This window comes from Thamnophis elegans, chromosome 17 (genome assembly GCF_009769535.1).
Source record: "Thamnophis elegans isolate rThaEle1 chromosome 17, rThaEle1.pri, whole genome shotgun sequence".
NCBI classification, from domain to species: Eukaryota; Metazoa; Chordata; class Lepidosauria; order Squamata; family Colubridae; genus Thamnophis; species Thamnophis elegans.
The window spans coordinates 5,998,336-6,021,808 of NC_045557.1; the positions used below are offsets into that span (position 1 = coordinate 5,998,336).

General features: G+C 47.3%; 2 protein-coding genes across 2 annotated transcripts; one reads left to right on the forward strand and one right to left on the reverse strand.

The window, feature by feature from the left end:
• Positions 1-3,886: 3,886 nt before the first annotated feature.
• On the forward strand, positions 3,887-6,757 carry GNG3 (G protein subunit gamma 3). Its single transcript, XM_032234190.1, has 2 exons — positions 3,887-4,507; positions 4,779-6,757. Exons 1-2 carry the CDS (start codon positions 4,409-4,411, stop codon positions 4,905-4,907), a joined length of 228 nt encoding a protein of 75 aa, XP_032090081.1. The 5' UTR covers positions 3,887-4,408; the 3' UTR covers positions 4,908-6,757.
• A 281-nt stretch (positions 6,758-7,038) lies between these two features.
• LOC116520043 (adenylosuccinate synthetase isozyme 2-like) lies at positions 7,039-23,473 on the reverse strand. The gene is made up of 13 exons (XM_032234189.1): positions 23,217-23,473; positions 21,129-21,231; positions 19,423-19,491; positions 18,064-18,114; positions 17,364-17,430; positions 15,815-15,922; positions 14,366-14,447; positions 13,022-13,149; positions 11,584-11,737; positions 9,945-10,069; positions 9,118-9,215; positions 7,610-7,759; positions 7,039-7,227 (listed from the first exon to the last, which is right to left on the reverse strand). The coding sequence occupies exons 1-13, from the start codon at positions 23,430-23,432 to the stop codon at positions 7,175-7,177; spliced, it is 1,404 nt and encodes a 467-aa protein (XP_032090080.1). The 5' UTR covers positions 23,433-23,473; the 3' UTR covers positions 7,039-7,174.

Genomic DNA, 23,473 nt, shown 5'->3' on the forward strand with positions numbered 1-23,473 from the left:
ATATATTTTAGGCTTCCTTATGAGTTGGGTTCACACAACCCCATATTCGTGGCCTAGGCATAAGATTCCTAGGAAAGGAATATTTTATCTCTGTTGAAATTTGCTAATCTTGGTAGGAACATTGAACACATGTATCTAATGGTATCGTGAAATAGCCATTTGGAGTTCAATTCTCTAGGTACCTGTTTACGAAGTATTGACCTGGTACAGGTTTTATGTTAAATTTTCCATCTGTTTACCTGCAATTAAATTAATAAGCCACAATTGGCTGTGCCCTTACGGCTAAGCATGTTGTGTCAATGGTTAAATAAACCAGATCTTAGAATAAGGTGTGAACCAAGACATTGAGTTAACAGGATGTTTGGGGGGGCTTTAAAAACATTTCATGGGCTAGAAGAACATATATAGACCCATTTCAAGAATAATTATATGAATTAAATAATTCAGCCCAGATTCAGCCCAATGCCATAACAATATATATAGGCTGTGAAGCTCTATTTAAGTTAGTATCAATTGTTAATACCCCTTTTTCCTCCTTCCCTCTTCCTTTCCTTTCTTTCTCCTTCCCTCTTCCTTTTTTCTCCTCTTCCCCTTCCTTCCTTTTCCCCTTCCTTTTCTTTCCCTCCTTCATTCCCACTTCCTTCTCCTTCCCTTCTTTCTTTCCTTCTCATTCCTTTTTTCCTTCCCTCCCCCTTCCTTCTTTTTCTCCTTCCCTCCCCTTCCTCCTTTCCCCTTCCTTCCTTCTCATTCCTTTTTTCTCCTTCCCTCCCTTTCCTTCTTTCTCCTTCCCTTCCTTCCGATTCCTTTTCCCCCCTCCCATTTTCTTTCTTCTTTCTCCTTCTCCCTTCCTTCTCTCTCATTCCCTCCCACTTCCTTTCCTTCTCTCTCTACCCCTTCCTTCTTTCCTTCCTTCCCTCTGTGATTATACCCCGTCTTGTGTTTAACCCTGATTATGCCCGTCAGAGTCTCCACCCAGTCTTCCTTTCCCAAGGTGATGCAGCAAAAGGAGCCAGGTTTTGGAAGCCTGACGCCCAATGAACTGGGAGGGGGGGGGGATTTTATTTTTTAAAAAGGCTGTTGATGTCAGATTTGTAAATGAAAGCAATTGCTGGCAATACTGCAGCTCCCCAGCGTTCATATTGGCACAAGGGGTTGGGGGGTTGACAAAGGGACCCAGCCACTCTCTTTCGACTCTGCTTCTTCTTCCTTTCGTGCCCCCTCCTCAAATCAACCTCTATTCCATAACAGAGCCTGGCTATGCCAGCCCCCTCCCACACTTTCCAGTCCTGGCTTTCAAGCAATGGCTGCCTGGGCAAAGGGGGGGGGGTGTTACCATCAGCTCTCCCTTCCTTCTCCCCCCCACCTTTAAAAGAGATGGTTTGGTCCCAGCGTTAATTGCTCTGTGGAATCCTCAAGGTATTATCCATCCGTGGGATTCAATTCCATCTCAGCCAAGGTGCGCCAAGTGCCTTAGGAAGCCAGGGGTGGGTGAGAAACAGCCCCCTTCTGGTCTTTCCACCTTGGGAGAGGATTCTGCAGGGGCTGCTGCAGTGCCCCCCCCCCAACTGCCTCCTTCCCTCCCTCCCAGCCCAGGTGACTCTCCCCAGATCATCTCAGCCTCCAGCCTTGAACAGTCGGGACTTCGCTCCGTCTTCACTTTCGGCAGGAAAAATCTCTACAAAGGTGTGTGCGGTTTGGGTTTTCCCCACTTGGGTCCTTTCGGTCTCGGGGGGGGGGGGGGGGAGAGGTCAGGGAGGGAGGTGGGAGAGAAATGACTTCTATGTAAATACAGGAAAACTCCACAGGGGAGGGGGGGGAAAGGGGCCCAGCTATATGAGGGATCTTTTCATAGGGATTATTGGGATGTGATAGAGATAGATAGATAGATAGATAGATAGATAGATAGATAGATAGATAGATAGATAGATAGATAGATAGATAGATAGATAGATAGATAGGCAGGCAGGCAGGCAGGCAGACATACATATATGACAGAGTGGATGGATGGATGGATGGATGGATGGATGGATGGATGGATGGAGTAAATTAGATAGAAAGGAAGAATAAGGGAGATAGAGGGAGGAAAACATGGATGATGGATGGAGTGAGTAAATAAGATAGGAAGGAAGGATGGATAAGGGAGATAGAGGGAGGAAAAGATGGATGATGGATGGAGTGAGTGAGTGAGTGAGTAAATAAGATAGACAGGCAGGAAGAGGGGAAGGAAGGAAAAGGGAGGCAGAGAGGAGGAAAAAATGATGGAGTGTATGAGTAAATTAGACAAGAAGGAAGAGGGGAAGGACAGATAAGGGAGGTAGAGAGGAAAAGATGGATGATGGAGTGACTAAATAAGACAGACAGGAAAGGAGAGGGGAAGGAAAGAAGGAAAAAGGGAGGTAGAGAGGAGGGAGGAAAAGATGGAGTGAATGAGTGAGTAAATAAGATAGACAGGCAAGGACAGATGGGAAGGAAGAAAAGGGAGGAAAAGATGGATGGAAGGAAGGAAAGGTGAAGGAAACAATAAATAAGGTAGCTAAAGAAGGGATAACAGACAGACAGATCTTGCCCTCTGTTGGGGTTTGGAAATCAGAGATGGAAACAGAATTATTTTAAAAATTCACCTCTCCCTGCTTTGGCTGTAAATTCCTTTCGATGTCACACTAGATTGGGAGGGGTCTTTATTTCTGTTTTGAAATATCTCTTCTTTTTTTCCCCCTGAAGAGATTTTTCTTTTCTTTTCTATTTATCTCGGTTGCCTCCGAGATCCGGGAAGGAAGGGCTTGGGGCAGAAAACAAATAGGGGGAAAGAGAGCGAGACGAAGCAGAGACATTTCAAAATGAAATTTCTACGGAGGGAATTTTGCATCGGATCAGAAGGGAAGGGAAGGTGTTTTTCTAAAGAACCAGGGAAAGTTTAATTCCGTCTTTATGGCTCACCAGATTCAGTCGTTGTAGGGAAAAACAAAAGCGTCCTGGTTTTGAATGAAGCAATAAAGGCTTATTTAGAGGATTCTGGTTTGTAAGAAAAGAAAATGGACTCTTGTTTACGTTGGAGTTATTTTTAATGTATTGTTCTCCTTCTCCCTCATTCCCCCTCCCTGCATTCAGCCTGGGTCTACCTTCACACAACACATTGAAGTTGTAATGTTGTAGGAACTCAGCGACACACCAAATGTCGCTCTTTTTTCCATGGTTTATGGCATGTTGTGTAAATCAAGCCAGGTTTAAGGCCGATACGATAAACTGCAGCTAAGGAAACCATGGTTATTGAGATAGCAGCCACAAGGACGAGGTTAGACGTAAACTATCCTGCTTAACCCCTGTGCAAAATAACAGTTGTGCCATGGATGATGCAGTCCCACGCACTCTTGACCCCCTGCTGGGCGAATGTGGGCCTAGCCATGCTGCTAGTCCTCAAGTTATAATCAAAGATTAGATAGGATCCATTTTTGTTTTAATGTCGTATTCTTTGTATAAAACTGGAGGGTTTGAAGAAGAGATTGGGAAACAACTTTGTCTGGAATGGGATAAGGTCTCCTGCTTGAGCAGGGGGAGGGGGTTGGACTAGAAGATCTCCAAGGTCCCTTCCAATTCTTGTTAATGTTATTCTATTCTTTTTTTCTTTCTTTTTCTTCTTTTCTTCCCATCACTGGGGTTTTTTAAGAAGTGACTGGGCAGCCATTTGTCTGGAATGGTATAGGATCTCCTGCTTGAGCAGGGGGAGGGGGTTGGACTAGAAGACCTCCAAGGTCCCTTCCAACTCTTGTTAATGTTATTCTGCTATTCCTTTTTCTTTCTTCCCCTTCCTTCCCGTCGCTGGGGATTTTCAAGAAGAGATTCGACAGCCACTTGTCTGAAATGGGATAGGGTCTCCTGCTTGAGCAGGGGGGTTGGGCTAGATGACCTCCAAGGTCCCTTCCAATCCTGGTATCCTGTTGTAATTGAGAGATCTCTTGCAAGAGCAACCCCCAAAGAACAAAATCCTTAAAAACAAAAATATAAATTTCCCAGGCAGAGCTGGGCCAAAAGTTTTACTACTAAACCATCCTGTCTTAATGACATGATGGAAGTTGTCCTCCAGATGTTCAAGCAGGTTATTAACACAAGGATTTCTACTTGGGTTAACTCCCTCTTTAAGAAAACTTGACCATGGGGGCGCAAACCTATTGACGTCCACTAGGTGGAGCAATGCAGTACTGTGCCGGTTTTGGAATGGCCTGGGCGCCCTCCAGTGGCCGCCTGGAATACTGCAACTTAGCCCTAAACTTAAGATCCAGCAAATTCTACTTCTAGCAAAGTCGCTTGCAAGGACAAGTTAGGGCTCGTTTTGAAGGACGCCCTTCAACGTCTCCATTAACGGCCTTTGGGTGGTCTTTCCCCCCTCTCGGATGTCCTCCGCAGGCTCTTCATGAAGGGCGAAACCCCCGTCAACAGCACAATGAGCATCGGTCAGGCTCGCAAAATGGTGGAGCAGCTGAAGATTGAGGCCAGCATGTGCAGAATAAAGGTGAGGAAACGCGCAGGGACTTCAACTCCCAGAATCCCCCCCTGCCCGCAGGCGTCTTCCAGTCATTAGGTCGCAAAAACACGGCCTGCAAAACTGTCGGCAGCCACTAGCGGGCGGTGGCGACTTTCTAGCAGCTGGTTTTCTTCTCTCGTCTGCCACCTGGTGTCTATATAGAGTACTGCAGCCCGGATTTGTAGCCTAAATGCAGTTGAATGTCAACTTCCAACAGATGAATGCCATTCTCTTAATTTTGTTCCCCCCACTTTCCTAGGTGTCGAAAGCGGCCGCCGACTTGATGACCTACTGCGATGCCCACATCTGCGAGGACCCCCTCATTAGCCCAGTGCCCACCTCGGAAAACCCCTTCCGGGAAAAGAAATTCTTCTGCGCTCTGCTTTGAACTATTTTTGCTCCCACCTACCCATATCTGCCCCTTATCCCCTTTCCTTCATACACACACACACTCACACACACACTTTATACTCATCAATCTGTATGGAGTTGGGTTATTGCAGGATTCTAGGCCTCCAAGCTCCTATCACCGGGGGTAGAAAAAAAAAAGGGGAGGGGATTTGTCTTCATAGCAGATCTATTTTCTCCTGCAGAGACCCCCCCAATCCTATTTTCCACAAAGCTTCCAAACTCAGGAAGCAGAAATAATGCAGAGCATTGATACGAAAGCAACAGCCTCATTTCCCCAAATGTGGGGATCTGTGGTTTGCTTAGGGGGTGGGGGAGTAAATCAGGGTACCCAAGTACCCTCCCCCAATTAGATCAAACAGCCAGCGACCCTGGGATCTAACCGAGGGCGTTTCGTTCCAGCATTGTTCCCACCAACTTCACCATGGTTAAAAGTTGAGCTCCGAATGGAAGTTAAGCGAAGCCAGCCCTTTCCTCTTCCTCTTCCTCCTCTTCCTCCCCTGCCCCACAGGTCTTTCCCCCCCCCACCTCCTCCCGCCCCCAGGAAGGGCAGAAGGTTTCCACGACAAGCCGATGGTTCTTCTCACCACTTCTCACCCCCCCGTTCTGTACGTCAGAAAGCACGGAATGTTAATAAAATTTAGTCCGTTCTTGCCGATTGTGAGTGGTTGAGCTACAGAATTCGTGCGGGAGAACAGGGTGGGGAAAATAGAGGATTTGCTCGTAAAAGAACCCCGAACAAGAGATCTCTGGATTCACAACCTCCCGGATCATCCTCAGGGATCAATCAAAATGGCTGCGCGCACGCACGCATCCGTGTGGGTGTGGAACAGGTAGTCTTCAACTTACAACCAAACCATTCGTTTAACGACCGAAGTTAAAAGGGGAAAGCTGGACTCGCTTAACAAACGCCCGATTTGTTTCCAACGGCCGCCATGAAAATATGTCGTAAAACGGCATCCGACTTAACGACATCCATGACTTTTACGACGGAAATTTTGCCCCCCGTTACGATTGTAAGTTGAGGACTAGCCGACGATGTGCAAACCTGGGAAGAAAAAAAATGAAAAAAGAACGGAGATTTTTCTTTCCTTCTTTCACTATTCCAACCGATTTATAAAAATAAACCGTGATTCTTTATTGCTTTTTGGTGGCAGATTTGCCGAGTGCCAGGAACAAAGAAACGACGTGAGAACAAGGTCGACGTAAGATCAGGTTCTAAACCACTAAAGTTTTGCCTGTTTGGACCCAGTTAAGAGAGGTTTGTGTAAGTGGAAATCTACAAAGCTTTAGCATCCCATCGGCTGGCGGGTTAAACGGCTGCTTCCCTTGTTAACCGACGGCAATTAAAGAGGCTAGTCCTGATTAAGGTCCCCAAGGGGAAAAAGAAACCACTAAAATCTACAGGGAGTGCTTCCGTAATTTAGCGATTCCCCCCAAGGAAGGAGATCTCCACAATTAGATTTAAACGTAGAAAGCGTGCTGATTTTTTTTTTCTCTTTAAAATGTAGAAAGCTAAAAAAAATAAAAATAAAACCGGGCGACGCGTCCAAACGTTTTCGACAGCACGAAACGTGGCAGGAACAAGGCCCGGGGAGTCCGCGACTTACGACGGATCCCCTCCTTTGTGACCGTTTGAAATTACGACGGACCTTTCCCACTCAGAAAGCTACTTACCGCCCGGTTCTATACAGTAGATACGATGTGGAAACTACAGCTCCCAGCATTCCTCACTGCCAGCCGACCCTTGGTGGAATTGTAGTAGAGAACCGAAGGAAGGCCGCCATTTTTGCGCCAGAGGACTACAATTCCCATGAACACCCCCCCCCCAAAAAAATTTTTGGCTGGAGGGGATGGGGGAAGAGACACCTCCAATATGAGGTCAAGCTGATTGCCAGGGAATGAAGAAAGGGATTAATAATGTAGAGAGAGACAGTGAACCACAAATGCTGGTCAGATCAAGGTTAGGGGTGATTGATGGCAACTTAGGGGGGGAAGAAGGGCGTGCAAAAATGGAGTGTGTGCTCTTAATTTGTCCTGGAAAGATTTGTAAATCTCAACTGCCAGCCAGCTGGTTCTAATTCTCTTCCCAAGGAACCAAGGGACAGAAAGAAGGGCCAAGAGGAAATTTTACATGGGGGGAAACTGAGGAAGGGATGCTGTGTTTGCTCTAGTAAGAGGTTGGGGGGGGGGCTGGCTTGAGTGCATTCCGGAGGGGCGGGCAGCCATCGGTCCGGGCGGGAGACCTCAAAACAGTTTGATGATGGATTTGCGGGATTTCCCCACGCCGATCCACTTGACTGGGAAAGAGAGAAGAGAGACGGGGAGTTATCTAAAGAGGAGACCACCAGGAAATCAACTCATGGGTCATTCCGGCATCGGTTCGAATTACAGAATCGTGCAAGTCGCAATTTTGTGCTGGAATTTCACTCCCCTTCCTCCCCCCCCCCCGCAACTTGCTTATGCAGGTAGTCCTCGACTTACGACAGTCCATTTAGTGACCGAAGTTACAACGGCACTGGAAACTTGACTGTTTTTCACCGTACGACCTTTGCAGCTTCCCCATGGGGGGGGGCACGTGATTGACATTCAGATACTTAACAGGGGGTTCGTATTTATGACGGTCTTATTTTCGGGGAAACGCGGTATATCGCCAATTTGGGGACCGCCCCAAAGACTCACCTGGGACTTCCAGGTATTCCTCGATAAAGCGGATGTAAGCCTGGGCCTCGGCGGGCAAGTCGTCAAAGGTGCGAGCCCCTTCGGTGCAACACCTCCATCCGGGGAGGTCCTTGTACTTCACCGTGACTTTGTTCAGGAGCTCCTGATTGGCTGAGGAGAGCGATCGGGAGGAACAGAGGATCTAGTTAGGGTTCCTCGGGGGGGGGGGATCTGTGAGATTGGGAGTTTCCTTGCAGGCGTTTTCGTGACCCAACCGGGGAACGTCGTCAGTGTAGGAAGGAGTGGGGTTTTGGGGGGAGGGAGAGGAATGTGGGGTCCTTGGTGCTCTCTGAGATTGGTGGTTTTCTTGCAAACGTTTCATGACTAGGTAACATCATCAGTGCTAGAAGGGAGTGGGGAGAAGGAGGAGGAGGAGAAGGAAGAGGAGGAGGAAGAGGAGGGGGGGGGAACTGTGGGATTCTTGGTGCTCTCTGAGCTGGGTGGTTTTCTTGCAGACGTTTCATGACCCAACTAGGTAACATCATCAGTGCTAGAAAGGAGTGGGGATTGCAAAGAGGAGGAGGAGGAAAAGAAAGGAGGGAAGGAGGGAGAAAGGAGGAGGTCAACGGTGGGGTCCTTGGTGCTCTCTGAGCTTAGTGATTTTCTTGCAGATGTTTTTTGACCCAACTAGGTAACATCATCAGGACTAGAAGGGAGTGGGGATTATGGAGAAGAGGAGGAGGAGGAGGAGAAGGAAGAGGAGAAGGGGGGGGAACTGTGGGGTCCTTGGTGCTCTCTGAGCTTGCTTGTTTTCTTGCAGACGTTTCTTGATCCAACTAGGTAACATCATCAGTGCTAGTAGGGAGTGGGGATAGTGGAGAGGAGGAGGAGGAGGAGGAGGACGAAGAAGAAGGAGAAGGAGGAGGAAGAGAACTGTGGGGTCCTTGGTGCTCTCTGAGCTTGGTGGTTTTCTTGCAAACATTTCATGACCCAACTAGGTAACATCATCAGTGCTAGAAAGGAGTGGGGATTGCAAAGAGGAGGAGGAAAAGAAAGGAAGGAAGGAGGGAGAAAGGAGAAGGACGACTGTGGGGTCCTTGGTGCTCTCTGAGCTTAGTGATTTTCTTGCAGACGTTTCATGACCCAGCTAGGTAACATCATCAGTGCTAGGAGGTTTGTGAGGAGGAGGAAGGGAGGAGGAAGAAAAGAGGAGGACTGTGGAGTCCTTGTTGCTCTCTGAGCTTGGTGGTTTTCTTGCCAACGTTTCATGACCCAACTAGGTAACGTCATCAGTTCCAGGTGGCCATTTGTAGCAAATTCCTCTCCCTTCTAGCACTGATGATGTTACCTAGTTGGGTCGCGAAACGTCTCCAAGGAAACCACCCAGCTCAGAGGGCACCAAGGACCCCCACAGTTCATCCCCCATCTCCAAATAGTCCCTTCTATTGATACAGAGGCAAGAATTAGCTCCTTGCCTGCTGGGACATAAGGGGTTTGACACCCCCCTCCCCCAAATTCCGGGATCTCACCTGGGAAATATGGAATCTGCTTCCCATCCAGATGGTATTCCACGCCCACTTTGATCTCTTCAAAAGTGTCAAGGATGTCCAGCTTCGTCACAGCTAGGCTAGGAAGCATCCCCCCCCCCAAAAAAAGCATTATGATCAAGTCAAAAATCATCCTCTTAGGGTTATGTTTCACACTTACGACCGCTGCAGGCTCCCCGGGGGTCAAAATTCATGCGCTTGGCAACTGACTCGTGTTTACGACAGTCGCAGCGTCCCAGGGGGCTCACGCGCTCCCCTTTTGCGACCTTCTGACCAGCCAAGTCGAAGGGTGTCACTTAACAACAGTGTCGCCGATTTAAAGAACCGTTTCACCAACGTGGCAAGGAAAGCCATAAACTGGGGAGGCTAAACTCCCTGCCCCGATTTCTCACTGAGCAATTGTGGCTAAGCCGAGGACTCCCGAAGCCGCACCGAAAAGCAGAACGTCTCCCCTGCCAACAGGAGGGCGCCGTTTTGCAAAATAGCAATAGCAATTCGACTTATATACCGCTTCATGGGGCTTTCAGCCCTCTCTAAGCGGTTTACAGAGTCGGCATATTGCCCCCAACAACAATCCGGGTCCTCATTTTACCCACCTCGGAAGGATGGAAGGCTGAGTCAACCTTGAGCCGGTGAGATTTGAACAGCCGAACTGCAGAACTGCAGTCAGCTGAAGTAGCCTGCAGTGCTGCATTTTCACCACTGCGCCACCTCGGCTCTTCACAAAACTTCACGGGACATTCGAATCCCGCAAGGAACAATAAAAACAGAAGGCGGGGGAAAAAAGTAAAATTTGGAAGAGAACTCACGCGCTGAAACCATTGATCATGTGGGCGTATTTCACCAGGACGAGATCTAGCCAGCCGCAGCGACGCTTACGGCCCGTGGTGACGCCGAATTCCCGTCCTCGTGTTTGGAGCGTCTCGCCGATCTCCTGCAAAGGAGATTTTATTTTTTTTTTAAAAAATGTACGGCGTGGACACTCCTTAAGCCAAATCCCGATTTTTTTTCCTGCTGAAATATTCAGACATCAACCAAAAAAACCCACACGTAAGTAACCATGGTAACTGATTAAAATCAGGGTGGGTTTGATTTAAATCAAATCACAATTTAAATCGCTAGTAAAGAGGCTTGATTTTAAATCGACTCGATTTAAATCGTAATTTTTAAAGAGCAGCTGTCGTCTCTGTCCCGCGGTGACTCCTCCTCCTCCTCTGGCCCGCTGTTGACTCACCGACAGTCCCAATATTGCAGAATAGACAGTAGCCTCATAGGCTACATAACTAAGCTCCATTTCATGCTGAATAACCTAAATTATGAATGTTGTCTTCAATGGAAAACTATCTTGATAGATTTTTACTCCAAAAGCATTTGATTAAAATAAATTTGATGAAAGTTAAAAAAAATAAATCCGATTTACGTTTTTTTAAAAAATCCGATTTTTTTTATTTTTTTAATCATCAATTTTTATCTACCCTGACTAAAATTAGCACATTTTGTATTATTTTGTAATATAATTCATTTCTTCGTCATTCATCAAGACAATCCAATAGGATTTTATCTTACGGCAAGGAACCGAGTCTCGGAAGGGATGCAAGGTGTGTGTGTGTGTGTGTGTGTGTGTGTGTGTGTGTGTGAGAGAGAGAGAGAGAGAGAGACAGACAGACAGACAGATATAGATAGATAGATAGATATTTGTGTGCGTGAGAGAGAGAGACAGACAGACATAGATAGATAGATAGATAGATAGATAGATAGATAGATAGATAGATAGAGAGACAGAGATAGATAGATAGATAGATAGATAGATAGATAGATAGATAGATAGATAGATAGATAGATAGATGATAGATAGGGAAAGAGAGAGAGAGAGAGAGAGAGAGGAGAGAGAGAGAGAGAGAGAGAGAATGAATAAGTATGACGTGATGGGATGCAAGGTTGAGAATTAATTAATTGTGTGATTGTGTGTGTGTGTGTGTGTGTGTGTGTGTGTGTGTTTGTGTGTACACCAGCATAACTCTGGAATGCCTTGAGCAACTTCAACCAAACTTGCTACATATATGACTTACTCTCTGGAAACAAATAGGGGTAAGACAATCCTAACACCCCTCAGGGCGTGTGTTCTGTTAAGATACAGCCTGTTGTGCCTTCAAATGGCTTCTACTGTACCACTGTAAATTGGCTTCTACTGTACAGCGCAGCAGAGTTGCCACGGTAACGGCTTCACAGTACTCCACAAGGGAGCTCCCTCTTGTAAGGGGGAAAATCCAACCTTAGAAATTACATTTGGTCCGGACATTTCCCCGCTATAAATAAATACCCAGGCAATGCCGGGTTATCAACTGGTGGAGAATAAAATTGTCCAGGACACAGAGAAAACAGCTCCCCCGCCAGGTGAGTTTCAAGATCTGGGGAAAACACCCCCCCCCCCGATGTTCTGGCACTTACGTTGTTCTGCTCAGTGGGGAAGGTTCCCACGCCAACGCGGGTGGTATACGCCTTCACCACGCCGTACACCTTGCCGATGTAATGGGGGGGTATGCCAAGGCCGGTGCATACCCCTCCCACGGTGCAGTTCGAGGAGGTCACGAAGGGGTAAGTACCTTTGGGAGAGAGGAGAACATTTTGGGGGCTACAAAAAGAGATTTTTTCTTTCGTTGAGTCAGCGAACACTTGCAAATTTAAGGTTAGAGTATCCAGCTGGGAAGTTCACAGCCCACATGCGACCAATTTTCGACACCACGCTACGAAAAAGACGGGGAGATTTTGGAAAAAGTGCAAAGAGGAGCAACTGAGATGATTAAGAGAACCAAAATATATGAACAAGGGTTGTAGGAATTGTGTTTGGCCCTGTTCTGACCCAGGATTCCCCAGCGGCACGAAGCCGAGTCCCCGTTCCGATAAACCCCTTTTTATTTAATTGACAGTGAATTCCTCTCCAGTAAAGTCTTTCCTCTCCCACAGTCTTTCAAGATAAGTCACAATTACCAACCTTGATCTGGCTTGGAGAGGGGCCAGGGTGATACTTGGCAAGAATGCAGGAATGAATTAATGGTCTCCTGCACACTCCACTCCCCTTTCGCTCCTCTTTTATTCCCTCTTGGAGGGGCCATTCACCGTCCCCCTGTGGCCTTCCTCCCAAGTCGACTCCTGTTCTTTAGCTCTTTCCTTCGTCTGGCGACTCTGCACATGCGCACACTGGGAACAGGCTCCAGCTGTTCTTCTGCCCCGCTGATGTCTGACTCCGAAGGCAGCTGATAACTGTCGGATGGCCCTGGCCCCCTCTCTGCCTCCGACACAGCAATACTTGGCAAGAATGCAGGAATGAACTAATGGTCTCCTGCAAACTCCACTCCCCTTTCGCTCCTCTTTTATTCCCTCTGGGAGGGGCCATTCACCGTCCACCTGGGGCCTTCCTCCCAAACCGACCCGTTCTTTAGCTTTTCCCTTTGTGTCTGGCTGCTCTGCGCAGGCGCACACTGGGAACAGGCTCCAGCTGTTCTTTTGCCTCACTGATGTCTGACTCCGAAGGCAGCTGATAACTATCAGACGGCCCTGGCCCCCTCTCTGCCTCTGACACAGAGCCCTCCTCAGAGCCTTCCCCAGACTCCAGGACTGGCCCAGGTTCCTCCCCAACCCTCCTCACTGTCCGACTCTGCTGGCCAGCCACAACAAGCAGTGCCTAAATTGTGTGAGGTTGCTTTAGCCGAGTGTGTGCACGCAGGTCCTTGTGGCCGATTTAATAAACCGTGGTTTGAAGGATAAGCACTGCACACGGATCGAACCTAGCTACTAAGACTAAGCTGGCTTGCGGGCTGTTTTTGATTCAGGAAAGAACAAGCTGTAAACAAAACCGGTAAAATTTAATTTACAAAAGGGACCTTACCCGAAATCGATGTCGAGGAGTGCCGCATTGGCTCCCTCCACGAGGATCTTTTTGGAAGGCCCGTGCAGAGCTTGGTACATGAAATACACCCCGTCCTTCACCAGGGGCCGGATCTTCTCGGCGTAGATCTGCCGATCGAGAAAGATTGACAGGGGCATCAACCGGAGGCTGATTTCCCCTCGTTCCGAGCAAAGAGCTGTGTGCTTCCTTTATTTTTTTAAGAAAGGGCAAATATCCAAGCTGGGGAAGAATTCGATAGGAGGCTCGATTTCCCCCATCGTTTTCAATTTATTTTAAAAGGGGAAGGCTCTAGTCCCTCTGGAGGGCAAGTGCACTCAAAGTGGTTAAGATCAAGGCCGGGGAAGGAAGGGGAGGAATACTGGATGTTTTTAAGAAGAGATTAGATATCCATTTATCTGAGGTTGTGTGGGGTTTCCTGCCTAAGCAGGGGGTTGGACTAGAAGACCTCCAAGGTCCCTTCCAACTTTCTTCCTTCCTTCCTTCCTGAAAAGATTTTTAAGAAGATGTTGGATAACTATTTGTCTGAAGTGGTGTGGGGTTTCCTTCCTAAGCAGGGGGCTGGACTAGAAGACCTCCAAGGTCCCTCCCAACTCTGTTATCCTTCCTCCCTTCGCTTTCTTCCTTTGCTTCCTCCCTCCCTCCCTCGCTTCCTGAGTAGGGGTTGGACTAGAAGACCTCCAAGGTCCCTTCCAACTCTTGATATCCTGTTATCCTTCCTCCCTTCGCTTTCTTCTTTTGCTTCCTTCTTTCCTCCCTCCCTCCCTTGCTTCTTGAGCAGGGGGCTGGACTAGAAGACCTCCAAGGTCCCTTCCAATTCTGTTATTCTGTGTGCTTCCCATCTCACCAAAGGTGATTCTAGGCGGCTAACAGACATCGAGGTTAAGTTTGTAGAAAAACGAAGCTTTGCTGCAGCAAACCATGGTTTGTTCGGTTAATGAGTGTACAGGTAAACCTCAACTTATAACTCCAACGGAGTCCAGACTTTTTGTTGTTAAGCAAGAGAGGTTTGGAGTTTTGCCGCATTTTACGACCATTCTTGCCACAACTGAATTGCCGCAGTTTTTGAGTTAGTTACGCTGTGGCTTAGAAAAATTTGGCTTCCCCTGGATGTCTGAATTATTATCACGTAACCATGGGGATACTGCAACGGTGAAACACAGCGATAAAACACATTTTTTTCAGTGAGGTTGTAACTTCTGTTACTAAACTAAACGAACATTTGTAAATTGAGGACTGCCTGTATTTGAACTATGGATTAAACCAGCTTTCAACACACATTTTCACGAGTCATGGAAACCTTCCCGCCCGGATGGCACAACATACCTTTAGTTGCTCCAGTTCGGCTTCCGTGTCGATATTAAGCGTTGGGTAGCTGGCTTTGTACTGCTGGGCCAAAACCCTGAATCTGAAACGAGTCAATTCGTTACTTTCTAAATTATGATCATTATCCAATTTCTTCGTCTTGCGGTTCAAAGCCGACTCCGAGCAGCTTCCGGTAAGATTCAATATACAAACCTCCGACAATTATAAACACCGATTAGAAATAGAATAACAGAGTTGGAAAGGATCTTGGAGGTCTTCTAGTCCAACCCCCTGCTTAGGCAGGAAACCCAACACCACTTCAGACAAAAGGATTTCCAACATCTTAAAAACTTCCAGTGTTGGAGCATTCACAATTTCTGGAAGTAAGTTGTTCTATTGATTAATTGTTCTTTCAGGAAATTTCTCCTTAGTTCTAGGTTTGCTTCTCTCCTTGATTAGTTTCTACCCATTGCTTCTTGTCCTCTGCCCTTAGGTGCTTTGGAGAATAGCTTGACTCCCCCTTCTTTGGGGCAGCCACTGAGATATTGAAAGACTTCTATCATGTCTCCCCTAGTCCTTCTTTTCATTAAAGTAAACATACCCAGTTCCTGCAACCGTTCCTCATATGTTTTAGCCTCCAGTCTCCTAATCATCTTTGTTGCTCTTCTCTGCACTCTTTCTAGAGTCTCCGGATCTTTTTTACATCGTGGCAACCAAAAGTGAATGCAATATTCCAAGTGTGGCTTTACCAAGGCCTTATAAATTGATATTAACACTTCACGTGGTCTTGATTCTATCCTATATAAGGAGCCGAGGTGGCGCAGTGGTTAAATGCAGCACTGCAGGCTACTTCAGCTGACTGCAGTTCTGTAGTTCGGCTGTTCAAATTTCACCGGCTCAGGGTTGACTCAGCCTTCCATCCTTCCGAGGTGGGTAAAATGAGGACCCGGATTGTTGTTGGGGGCAATATGCTGACTCTGTAAACCGCTTAGAGAGGGCTGAAAGCCCTATGAAGCGGTATATAAGTCTAACTGCTATTGCTATTGCTTCTGTTGATGCAGCCAAGAAGTGTGTTGGCTTTTTTTGGCAGCTACTGGCTCCTATTTAAATAGTTGTCCACTAGGACTCCAAGATCCCTGTGACAGTTACTACTATTGAGCAAGGTACTACAGATTAAAATGATAACAGTTTAAAACAAAACTTTAAACAGCTTTCAAACTCATGCTACCGCGTTTCCCCGAAAGTAAAACCGGGTCTTATATTAATTTTTGTTCCAAAAGACGCATTAGGGCTTATTTTTCAGTTTAGGTCTTGTTTTCGGGGAAATACGGTACTAAACGCATCCGTCTGGTTGATGATCTTAACTGGGTCTTATTTTTGGGGTAGGGCTTATAAGCATGCTGGGGAAAAAATCATGCATGCACCACCATATCCCGTGGTGAAAAGCTGCCAAGCTCCCAAATTACTCACTTTTTGGAGAACTCATTGAAATCTGCCAACAGGTCACAAATTCGCAGGCCGGTACGCGAAGCTTTGGAGGCGTAGGCTGGACCGATGCCCTTCTTGGTGGTACCCAAGCTGTTGGAAGAAACCAACTGGGCATTGAACAGGGCACTTCGCTCCAACTATAGATAATCCTCGATTTACAACATAGGTAGTAACTGTTGAAGTTAGAACATCACTGAGAAAAGTGACTTAGAATCATTATTCACACTTACAGTCGTTGCTGTATCTCTCCCCCCCCCCACGTGATTAAAATTCAGATGCTTGGCAATTAATTGTGGTTGTTAAGTCAAGAACTAACTGTTATATCATCCAATGGTATGTGAGAATGGAGACTGGGGAAAGAGCCACAGTCAGGGGAACGTTCAGATAAGGGACAGTTGAGCCCACAGCTGCTTAATGGGTAAAGACTCAGGAGGGACCCTCCCTAGTTTCTCAGGATGTAAAGGAGAGGCCTGGAATGTTATGTGGGGGAGACCTTGGGGGAGGAGGCTAAGATGCTGCTCAGGGAACAGTTGGATAAGAGGCAGCCGAGCCCTCAGCTGCATAATGGACAGGCTCAGAAGGGACCCTCCCTAGTTTCCCAGGATGTAAAGGAGATGGCTGTAATAGTGTGTGCGAAGGACCTTGAGGGATGGAAGAAAAGATGCCATCGAAGGCAGACGAGAGATGGCTGAACCCTCAGCAGCATAACGGACGGAGAAAAGGACTCAGAAGGGACCCTCCCTAGTTTCCCAGGATGTAAAGGAGGAAGCCTTAAGGAGTCAGGGTTCGAGATCTTGTCCAGGGAACAGTCAGATAAGAGACAGCTGAGCCCTTGGCTGCATAATATACAGGCTCAGAAGGGACCCTCCCTAGTTTCTCAGGATGTAAAGGAGATGGCTGTAATAGTGTGTGCAAAAGACCTTGAGGGATGGAAGAAAAGATGCCATCGAAGGCAGATAAGAGATGGTTGAACCCTCAGCAGCATAACGGACGGAGGAAAGGGCTCAGAAGGGACCCTCCCTATTTTCCCAGGATGTAAAGGAGGAAGCCTTAAGGAGTCAGGGTTCGAGATCTTGTCCAGGGAACAGTCAGATAAGAGACAGCTGAGCCCTTGGCTGCATAATATACAGGCTCAGAAGGGACCCTCCCTAGTTTCTCAGGATGTAAAGGAGATGGCTGTAATAGTATGTGTGAAAGACCTTGAGGGATGGATGGAAAGATGCCAAGGGAAGGGTCAGATAAGAGACGGTTGAGCCCTCAGCTACCTAATGGATGGAGAAAGAGGTTTAGAAGTGCCTTCAGATGTAAAAGTGAAAAGCGGGGGGAGAGGTCTACTTTCAGACCAGCACGATTCTGTTCATGTAACTGACACAATAAAATCAGAGGAAGTTCTGCTGGGTGTGTTCCCTGTCTGGACTACCTCGCAAGGCCGCCACTTCTCCATTTCAGCCTGCGGAGTCATTTCCACCGGTGGTTTTGAGAGCGCTTCAGAGGGCAAAGCTCCAACCCTTCTTCCCAATGCCCCACTTACTTTTTCCCTCCTTGTTGTTGCCTCTGGTGCTCCTGGATGCCGTCCACGGCTTGGTGGAAATTAAACACTAAAGAAATAGGAGAGAGCCAGTTTTGTCTGTTGGTTTAAGGCGCCAGGCTTAAGAGAGCTCAAGTTGTTCTGACCGAGAGCATGAAGCCAACTCCTTGTCCCGACAAAAACCCCTTTTATTAATTGACTGTGAATTCTGCTCATTCACATCCTGCAAAGTCTTTCGAGGGAGGATTTACAGTCACAGACCTCATCTGGCTTGGAGAGCTGCCAGGCCGATCTCGGCAGAACTTGGCCAGGAGTCTCGGAGAGTCACGAACCAATTAAGCGAACTAAGTGTCTCTCCTGCAAACTCCACTCCCCTTTCGCTCCTCTTTTATTTCCTCTGGGAGGGGCCCTTCCTCATCCACCTGTGGCCTTACTCCCAAGTCAACCCCTGTTCTTTAGCTGGGGTCAGATAGTATGATAGTCTCTACCATATGTTTGTATGTTGATATGATCTTTATGATTATGAGGATGTTTACATTTTAACATGTTTGTTATCTAGAAAACATCCTGTTCAAATTAAAAACGAAATTTGTGATATAAAAACATTAATATACATACATACATACATATATATATACACATACATACATACACACACACACACACACACACACAGAAAATTTCCCTATTTTCTAAGACTTACCCAAGTGAGCACGATCGGAAATCACAGTCCGGGTCTCCCAGCCTTCCAACCCTGGGGAAGCAAAACATTTCTTAATATTACAGCTGTTCTCCCGCCATTAGCCATTTCCAATTTCACTCCGATTTGTTGTCCCCAGAGCCAAAATAATGGAACAACTTCTCCCAATCGTAGAGATCCTATCAAGGTTCAGATTAAACATCCATTTCAATACAATATAGTACAATAGCAGAGTTGGAAGGGACCTTGGAGGTCTTCTAGTCCAACCCCCTGCCTAGGCAGGAAACCCTACAGCACAACATCTTCTTAAACTTAAAAATTTGGTTCCTTTGGTTCTCATCTAGGCTTCCTGAGAGCATGAAGCAAACTCCTTGTCCCGACAAAAAAACCTTTATTAATTGACTGTGAATTCCTTTCATTCACATCCCAGCATTCAAGGGAGGATTTTCGGTCACAGACCTTATCTGGCTTGGAGAGCTGCCATGCCGATATCTACCTAACTTGGCCAGGAGTCTCGGAGAGTCACAAACCAATTAAGCGAACTAATGGTCTCCTGCAAACTCCACTCCCACTTCGCTCCTCTTTTATTTCTTCTGGGAGGGGCCATTCACTGTCCATCTGTGGCCTTCCTCCCAAGTCAACCCCTGTTCTTTAGCTGTTCCCTTCATCTGGCCATTCTGTGCATGCGCACACTGGAACAGGCTCCAGCTGTTCTTCTGCCTCACTGATGTCTGACTCTGAAGGCAGCTGGTAACTGGCATACGACTCTGGCCCTCTCTCTGCCTGCGACACAGAGCCCACATCAGAGCCTCCCCCAGACTCCAGGACTGGCCCAGATTCCTCCCCAACCCTCCTCACTGTCCGAATCTGCTGCCAGCTCTGCTGGCGGGCCACAACACCTTTTAGGACCTGGGACAGTTATGAAATTCAGGAAAGAAACTGAGGGCTGGGGCTTCACAAGGTCGATTTGGGGATCTCGGAGTAAGTTCCAGGAAATCTCAGGCAGATATCAAATCTTGGAAAAGATCAGCTCTCTTTCACCTCGATGTTTATGAGAATTAGCCACCGCAGGGTCGTCCCAGCCATTTTATTTTTTTTAAAAGAGAATTAATTGTTCTGGATTTGGGGAACAAGGGGGTCCCAGAACCACAATTTGGAGGAACGAGATGTCAAGACCCTTACGGACTCTCATGGTGGACTTCCAAAATGACGTTGGTGATGGGAATCCAAAGAAGATGATGTTGGCAATGGCCAAGTTAACTTTGGGAGGACAATTAAGGCAGTTGGTTCAATGTATTTTTTTTATTTAACTTCCTGTGCTCTTTCCTTCGTGCCAAATTGCTCCGAAGAAAGAGGACTCACCTGGTCCCTTTTTCAAGTTCTTCTCAGCTTCTTCAAAGAGCCCCGGAAGGTGGATTACGACGCCGTTCCCTGGAATAAAGACAGCGTCATCATACCTAAGTATTTTTTCCTGGTTTTATTCTTAAGATAGTCCCTGATTTACAACCGTTTGTGTAGTAACCGTTCAGAGTTACAAGACCACTGAAAAACAGAGTGAAGAAAATGTGTATTTGATTATTCATATAATAACCACGGCTAGAATTGTATTTGCACGAAATTGGAATCCTAAAGATGTAAAGGTGATTAAGAAATATTAAGACTGTGCAGAAATGAATAGATTAACTCTAGCAATTAAAGCAGTGTTTCTTAACCTTGGTGACTTCAAGTCCTGTGGACTTCAACTTCCAGAATCCCCCAGCCAGCTGGCTGGGGATTCTGGGAGTTGAAGTTCACAGGACTTGAAGTCACCAAGGTTGAGAAACACTGAATTAAAGAAAAGGAAGAATCTGGTTATTATAATATATGTGGTGGTTATTTTATCATTGGTTAGAAAATGAACATGGATAGAAAGTATACAATTCAGTAATTTAGGAAGAGAAATGTTATAACAGGAGATACGTTAAGTTGTAATGTTAAAATAAGTGTCTTAAAATAAGATTTATTCTTAATAAGAGTTAAGAATTTGGTGGTAAGCAATAACTATTATGACATACAAAAACTGTACTCAGGTGACACGCTGATTGATGAATGATGAATGTTTGTTTTAAAAGAAAATATTAAAAACTTCTACAAAAAGAAACACCACTCAAAAGTGACCGGACATTTTTTCACACTTATGACCGTTGAGCAGTTTCACGTGACTATAATTCACACTCTTGGTGACTTAATTCATATTTACGACGGTCCTGGGGTCACGTGATCCCCTTTTACGACCTTCTGACCAGCCACGTTGATGGGGAAGCCAGATTATAGCAATAGCAATAGCAATAGCAGTTAGACTTATATACCGCTTCATAGGGCTTTCAGCCCTCTCTAAGCGGTTTACAGAGTCAGCATATTGCCCCCCCCAGTCTGGGTCCTCATTTCACCCACCTCGGAAGGATGGAAGGCTGAGTCAACCTTGAGCCAGTGAGATTTGAACAGCCGAACTGCAGAACTGCAGTCAGCTGAAGTAGCCTGCAGTGCTGCATTTAACCCACCTGCGCCACCTCGGCTCTCTTAACAACGGTGTTACTAACTTAACAAATGCAATAATTTACTTAGTGGCTCAAAAGGTGGTAAGTCCGATGAGGCCAAATTCACTTAAGTGTTCATTTAGCAACAGTTAAATGTTCACTTAGCAACACTTAAATGTTTCATTTAGCAACCCATGTTTCATTTAGCAACACTTAAATGTTTCATTTAGTAACCCTTAAATGTTTCACCTAGCAACACTTAAATGTTTCATTTAGCACAGTTAAGGTTTCATTTAGCAACGGTTAAATGTTTCATTTAGCAACAGTTAAATGTTTCATTTAGTAACCCTTAAATATTTCACTTAGCAACACTTAAATGTTAATTTAGCAACACTAAATGTTTCATTTAGCAACACTTAAATATTTCATTTAGCAACAGTTAAATGTTCATTTAGCAACACTTAAATGTTTCATTTAGCAACATAAATCTTGGGCTCAATTGTGGTCGCAAACTCAAGGACTACCTGCACGGACACAGGGACGAAGCCTCACCAATGAACGACGTGGCCTTGTGATTGATCACCCCGCTGGGCAACAAATGGAAATCATATTCCACCGTGTCGACCACAACGGTGTGTCCCGCATTGTTGCCCCCCTGTAGGGAGAGAAAAATCAAAAGGTATAAATACAGAGGAAGAGAACAAAAGAACGCACAAGGCTGTGTTTACACAACACGGAGCCACACACTTGTCGGGCTGCACCCATACAACAACAACAGGAGATTCAAGGACAAAACATTGAGAAAACACTTTTATTGGCAGGAGGCATCTCCCAACTTGGCAACTTTTGAGACTGGTGGACTTCAACTCCCAGAATTCCTCTGCAAGACCCATGTTGGCTGTGGACGATGGGGTTAGCAGTCCTCCAGGAAACTGCAGGTGTTCTGCATTCTTCCCCCCCAAAGGTGGGGAAAGTTGCACGCTTTGGAGAAAACCGTCCCGTGCAGGCTGCAAGAGGATGGGTTTTGGAGTCCCCAACTGCAGAGGATAGGGCTTGTAGTTCCTCCCATCTATACAGGGCGGGGTCTGTAGTTCCGCCAATCTCCATAGGATGGGATTTGTAGTTCTCCGAGCTGATGAGGATGGGAGGTGAAGTCCTCAGCTGCAGAGGATTGGGCTTATGTCCCCTTATCTGTGGAGGGTGGGATTTGTAGTGCCTCCCAGTAGTGGCGCATGGGATTTGAAGTCCCCAGCTTTGAAGGATAGGCCTTAAATCCAATCTGCAGGGGGTGGGATTTATAACCCCCACCACCACCAATCTGTGGAGGATGGAAATTGTAGTTCCCCCAATCTGGGGAGGGTGGGATCATGAGTATGGGAGTTGAAGTCCCCAGCCGCAGGAGGACTTAATTTGAGAGGATGGGATTTGTAATTCCCCAGTTGCAGGGGATGGGATTTGGAGTCCCCAACTACAAAAGATTTAAATCCCCCAATCTGGAGAAGGATGGGATTTGTAGTTCCCACCCAATATGGAGTGGGTGGGATTTGTAGCCCCCCCAAAATCATGGGCATGGGAGTTGAAGTCCCCAGCCGCAGACGATAGATAGGACTTCCCTGGCGAGGATGGGATTTGTAGTCCCCCAAAATCATGGGCATGGGAGTTGAAGTCCCCAGCTGCAGAGGAGGATAGATAGGACTTCCTGGCAGGGATGGGATTTGTAGTCCCCCAAATCATGGGCATGGGAGTTGAAGTCCCCAGCTGCAGAGGAGGATAGATAGGACTTCCCTGGCAGGGATGGGATTTGTAGTCCCCAAAATCATGAGCATGAGAGTTGAAGTCCCCAGCCGCAGAGGAGGATAGATAGGACTTCCCTGGTGAGGATGGGATTTGTAGTCCCCCAAATTCATGAGAATGGGAGTTGAAGTCCCCAGTCCCAGAGGAGGATAGATAGGACTTCCCTGGCGGGGATGGGATTTGTAGTCCCCCAAATTCATGAGAATGGGAGTTGAAGTCCCCACCTGCAGAGGATAGATAGGACTTCCCTGGCGAGGATGGGATTTGTAGTCCCCCAAAACCATGGGCATGGGAGTTGAAGTCCCTAGCCGCAGACGATAGATAGGACTTCCCTGGCGGGGATGGGATTTGTAGTCCTCCAAAATCATGAGTATGGGAGTTGAAGTCCCCAGCCGCAGACGATAGATAGGACTTCCCTGGCGAGGATGGGATTTGTAATCCCCCAAATTCATGAGCATGGGAGCTGAAGTCCCCAGCTGCAGAGGAGGATAGATAGGACTTCCCTGGTGGGGATGGGATTTGTAGTCCCCCAAAATCATGAGCATGAGAGTTGAAGTCCCCAGCCGCAGACGATAGGACTTCCCTGGCGGGATGGGATTGTAGTCCCCCAAAACCATGGGCATGGGAGTTGAAGTCCCTAGCCGCAGACGATAGATAGGACTTCCCTGGGGGGGGGGGAGGGATTTGTAGTCCCCCAAATTCATGGGCATGGGAGTTGAAGTCCCCAGCCGCAGAGGGCTTCCCTGGGGGACGATGGGGTTTGTAGTTGCTCCGCCGCCGGGGGAGCATGGGGCTTGTAGTCCCGCCCCGCCCCAACCCCAGAGCAGAGCAGAGCCGAGGGCTCACCTGGCACCTGCAGACCAGGTCGGCGTCGAGGCTGAGCAGGTCGACCACCTTCCCTTTGCCCTCGTCCCCCACTGCGCCCCCAGCACCACCGTCACGCGGTTCCCGGCAGGGGCAACGTGGGGAGCCGACCCCAACCGGGCTCGCTTCCCGCCCGGACCTTCGCCGGCCCCGCCATTCAGCAAACCCGCCGCCGCCGAGCCGCCCCTCTCCCGCCATGTGCTTGCAGGCAAAAGCGGCGAGCCCTACCTAACATGGCG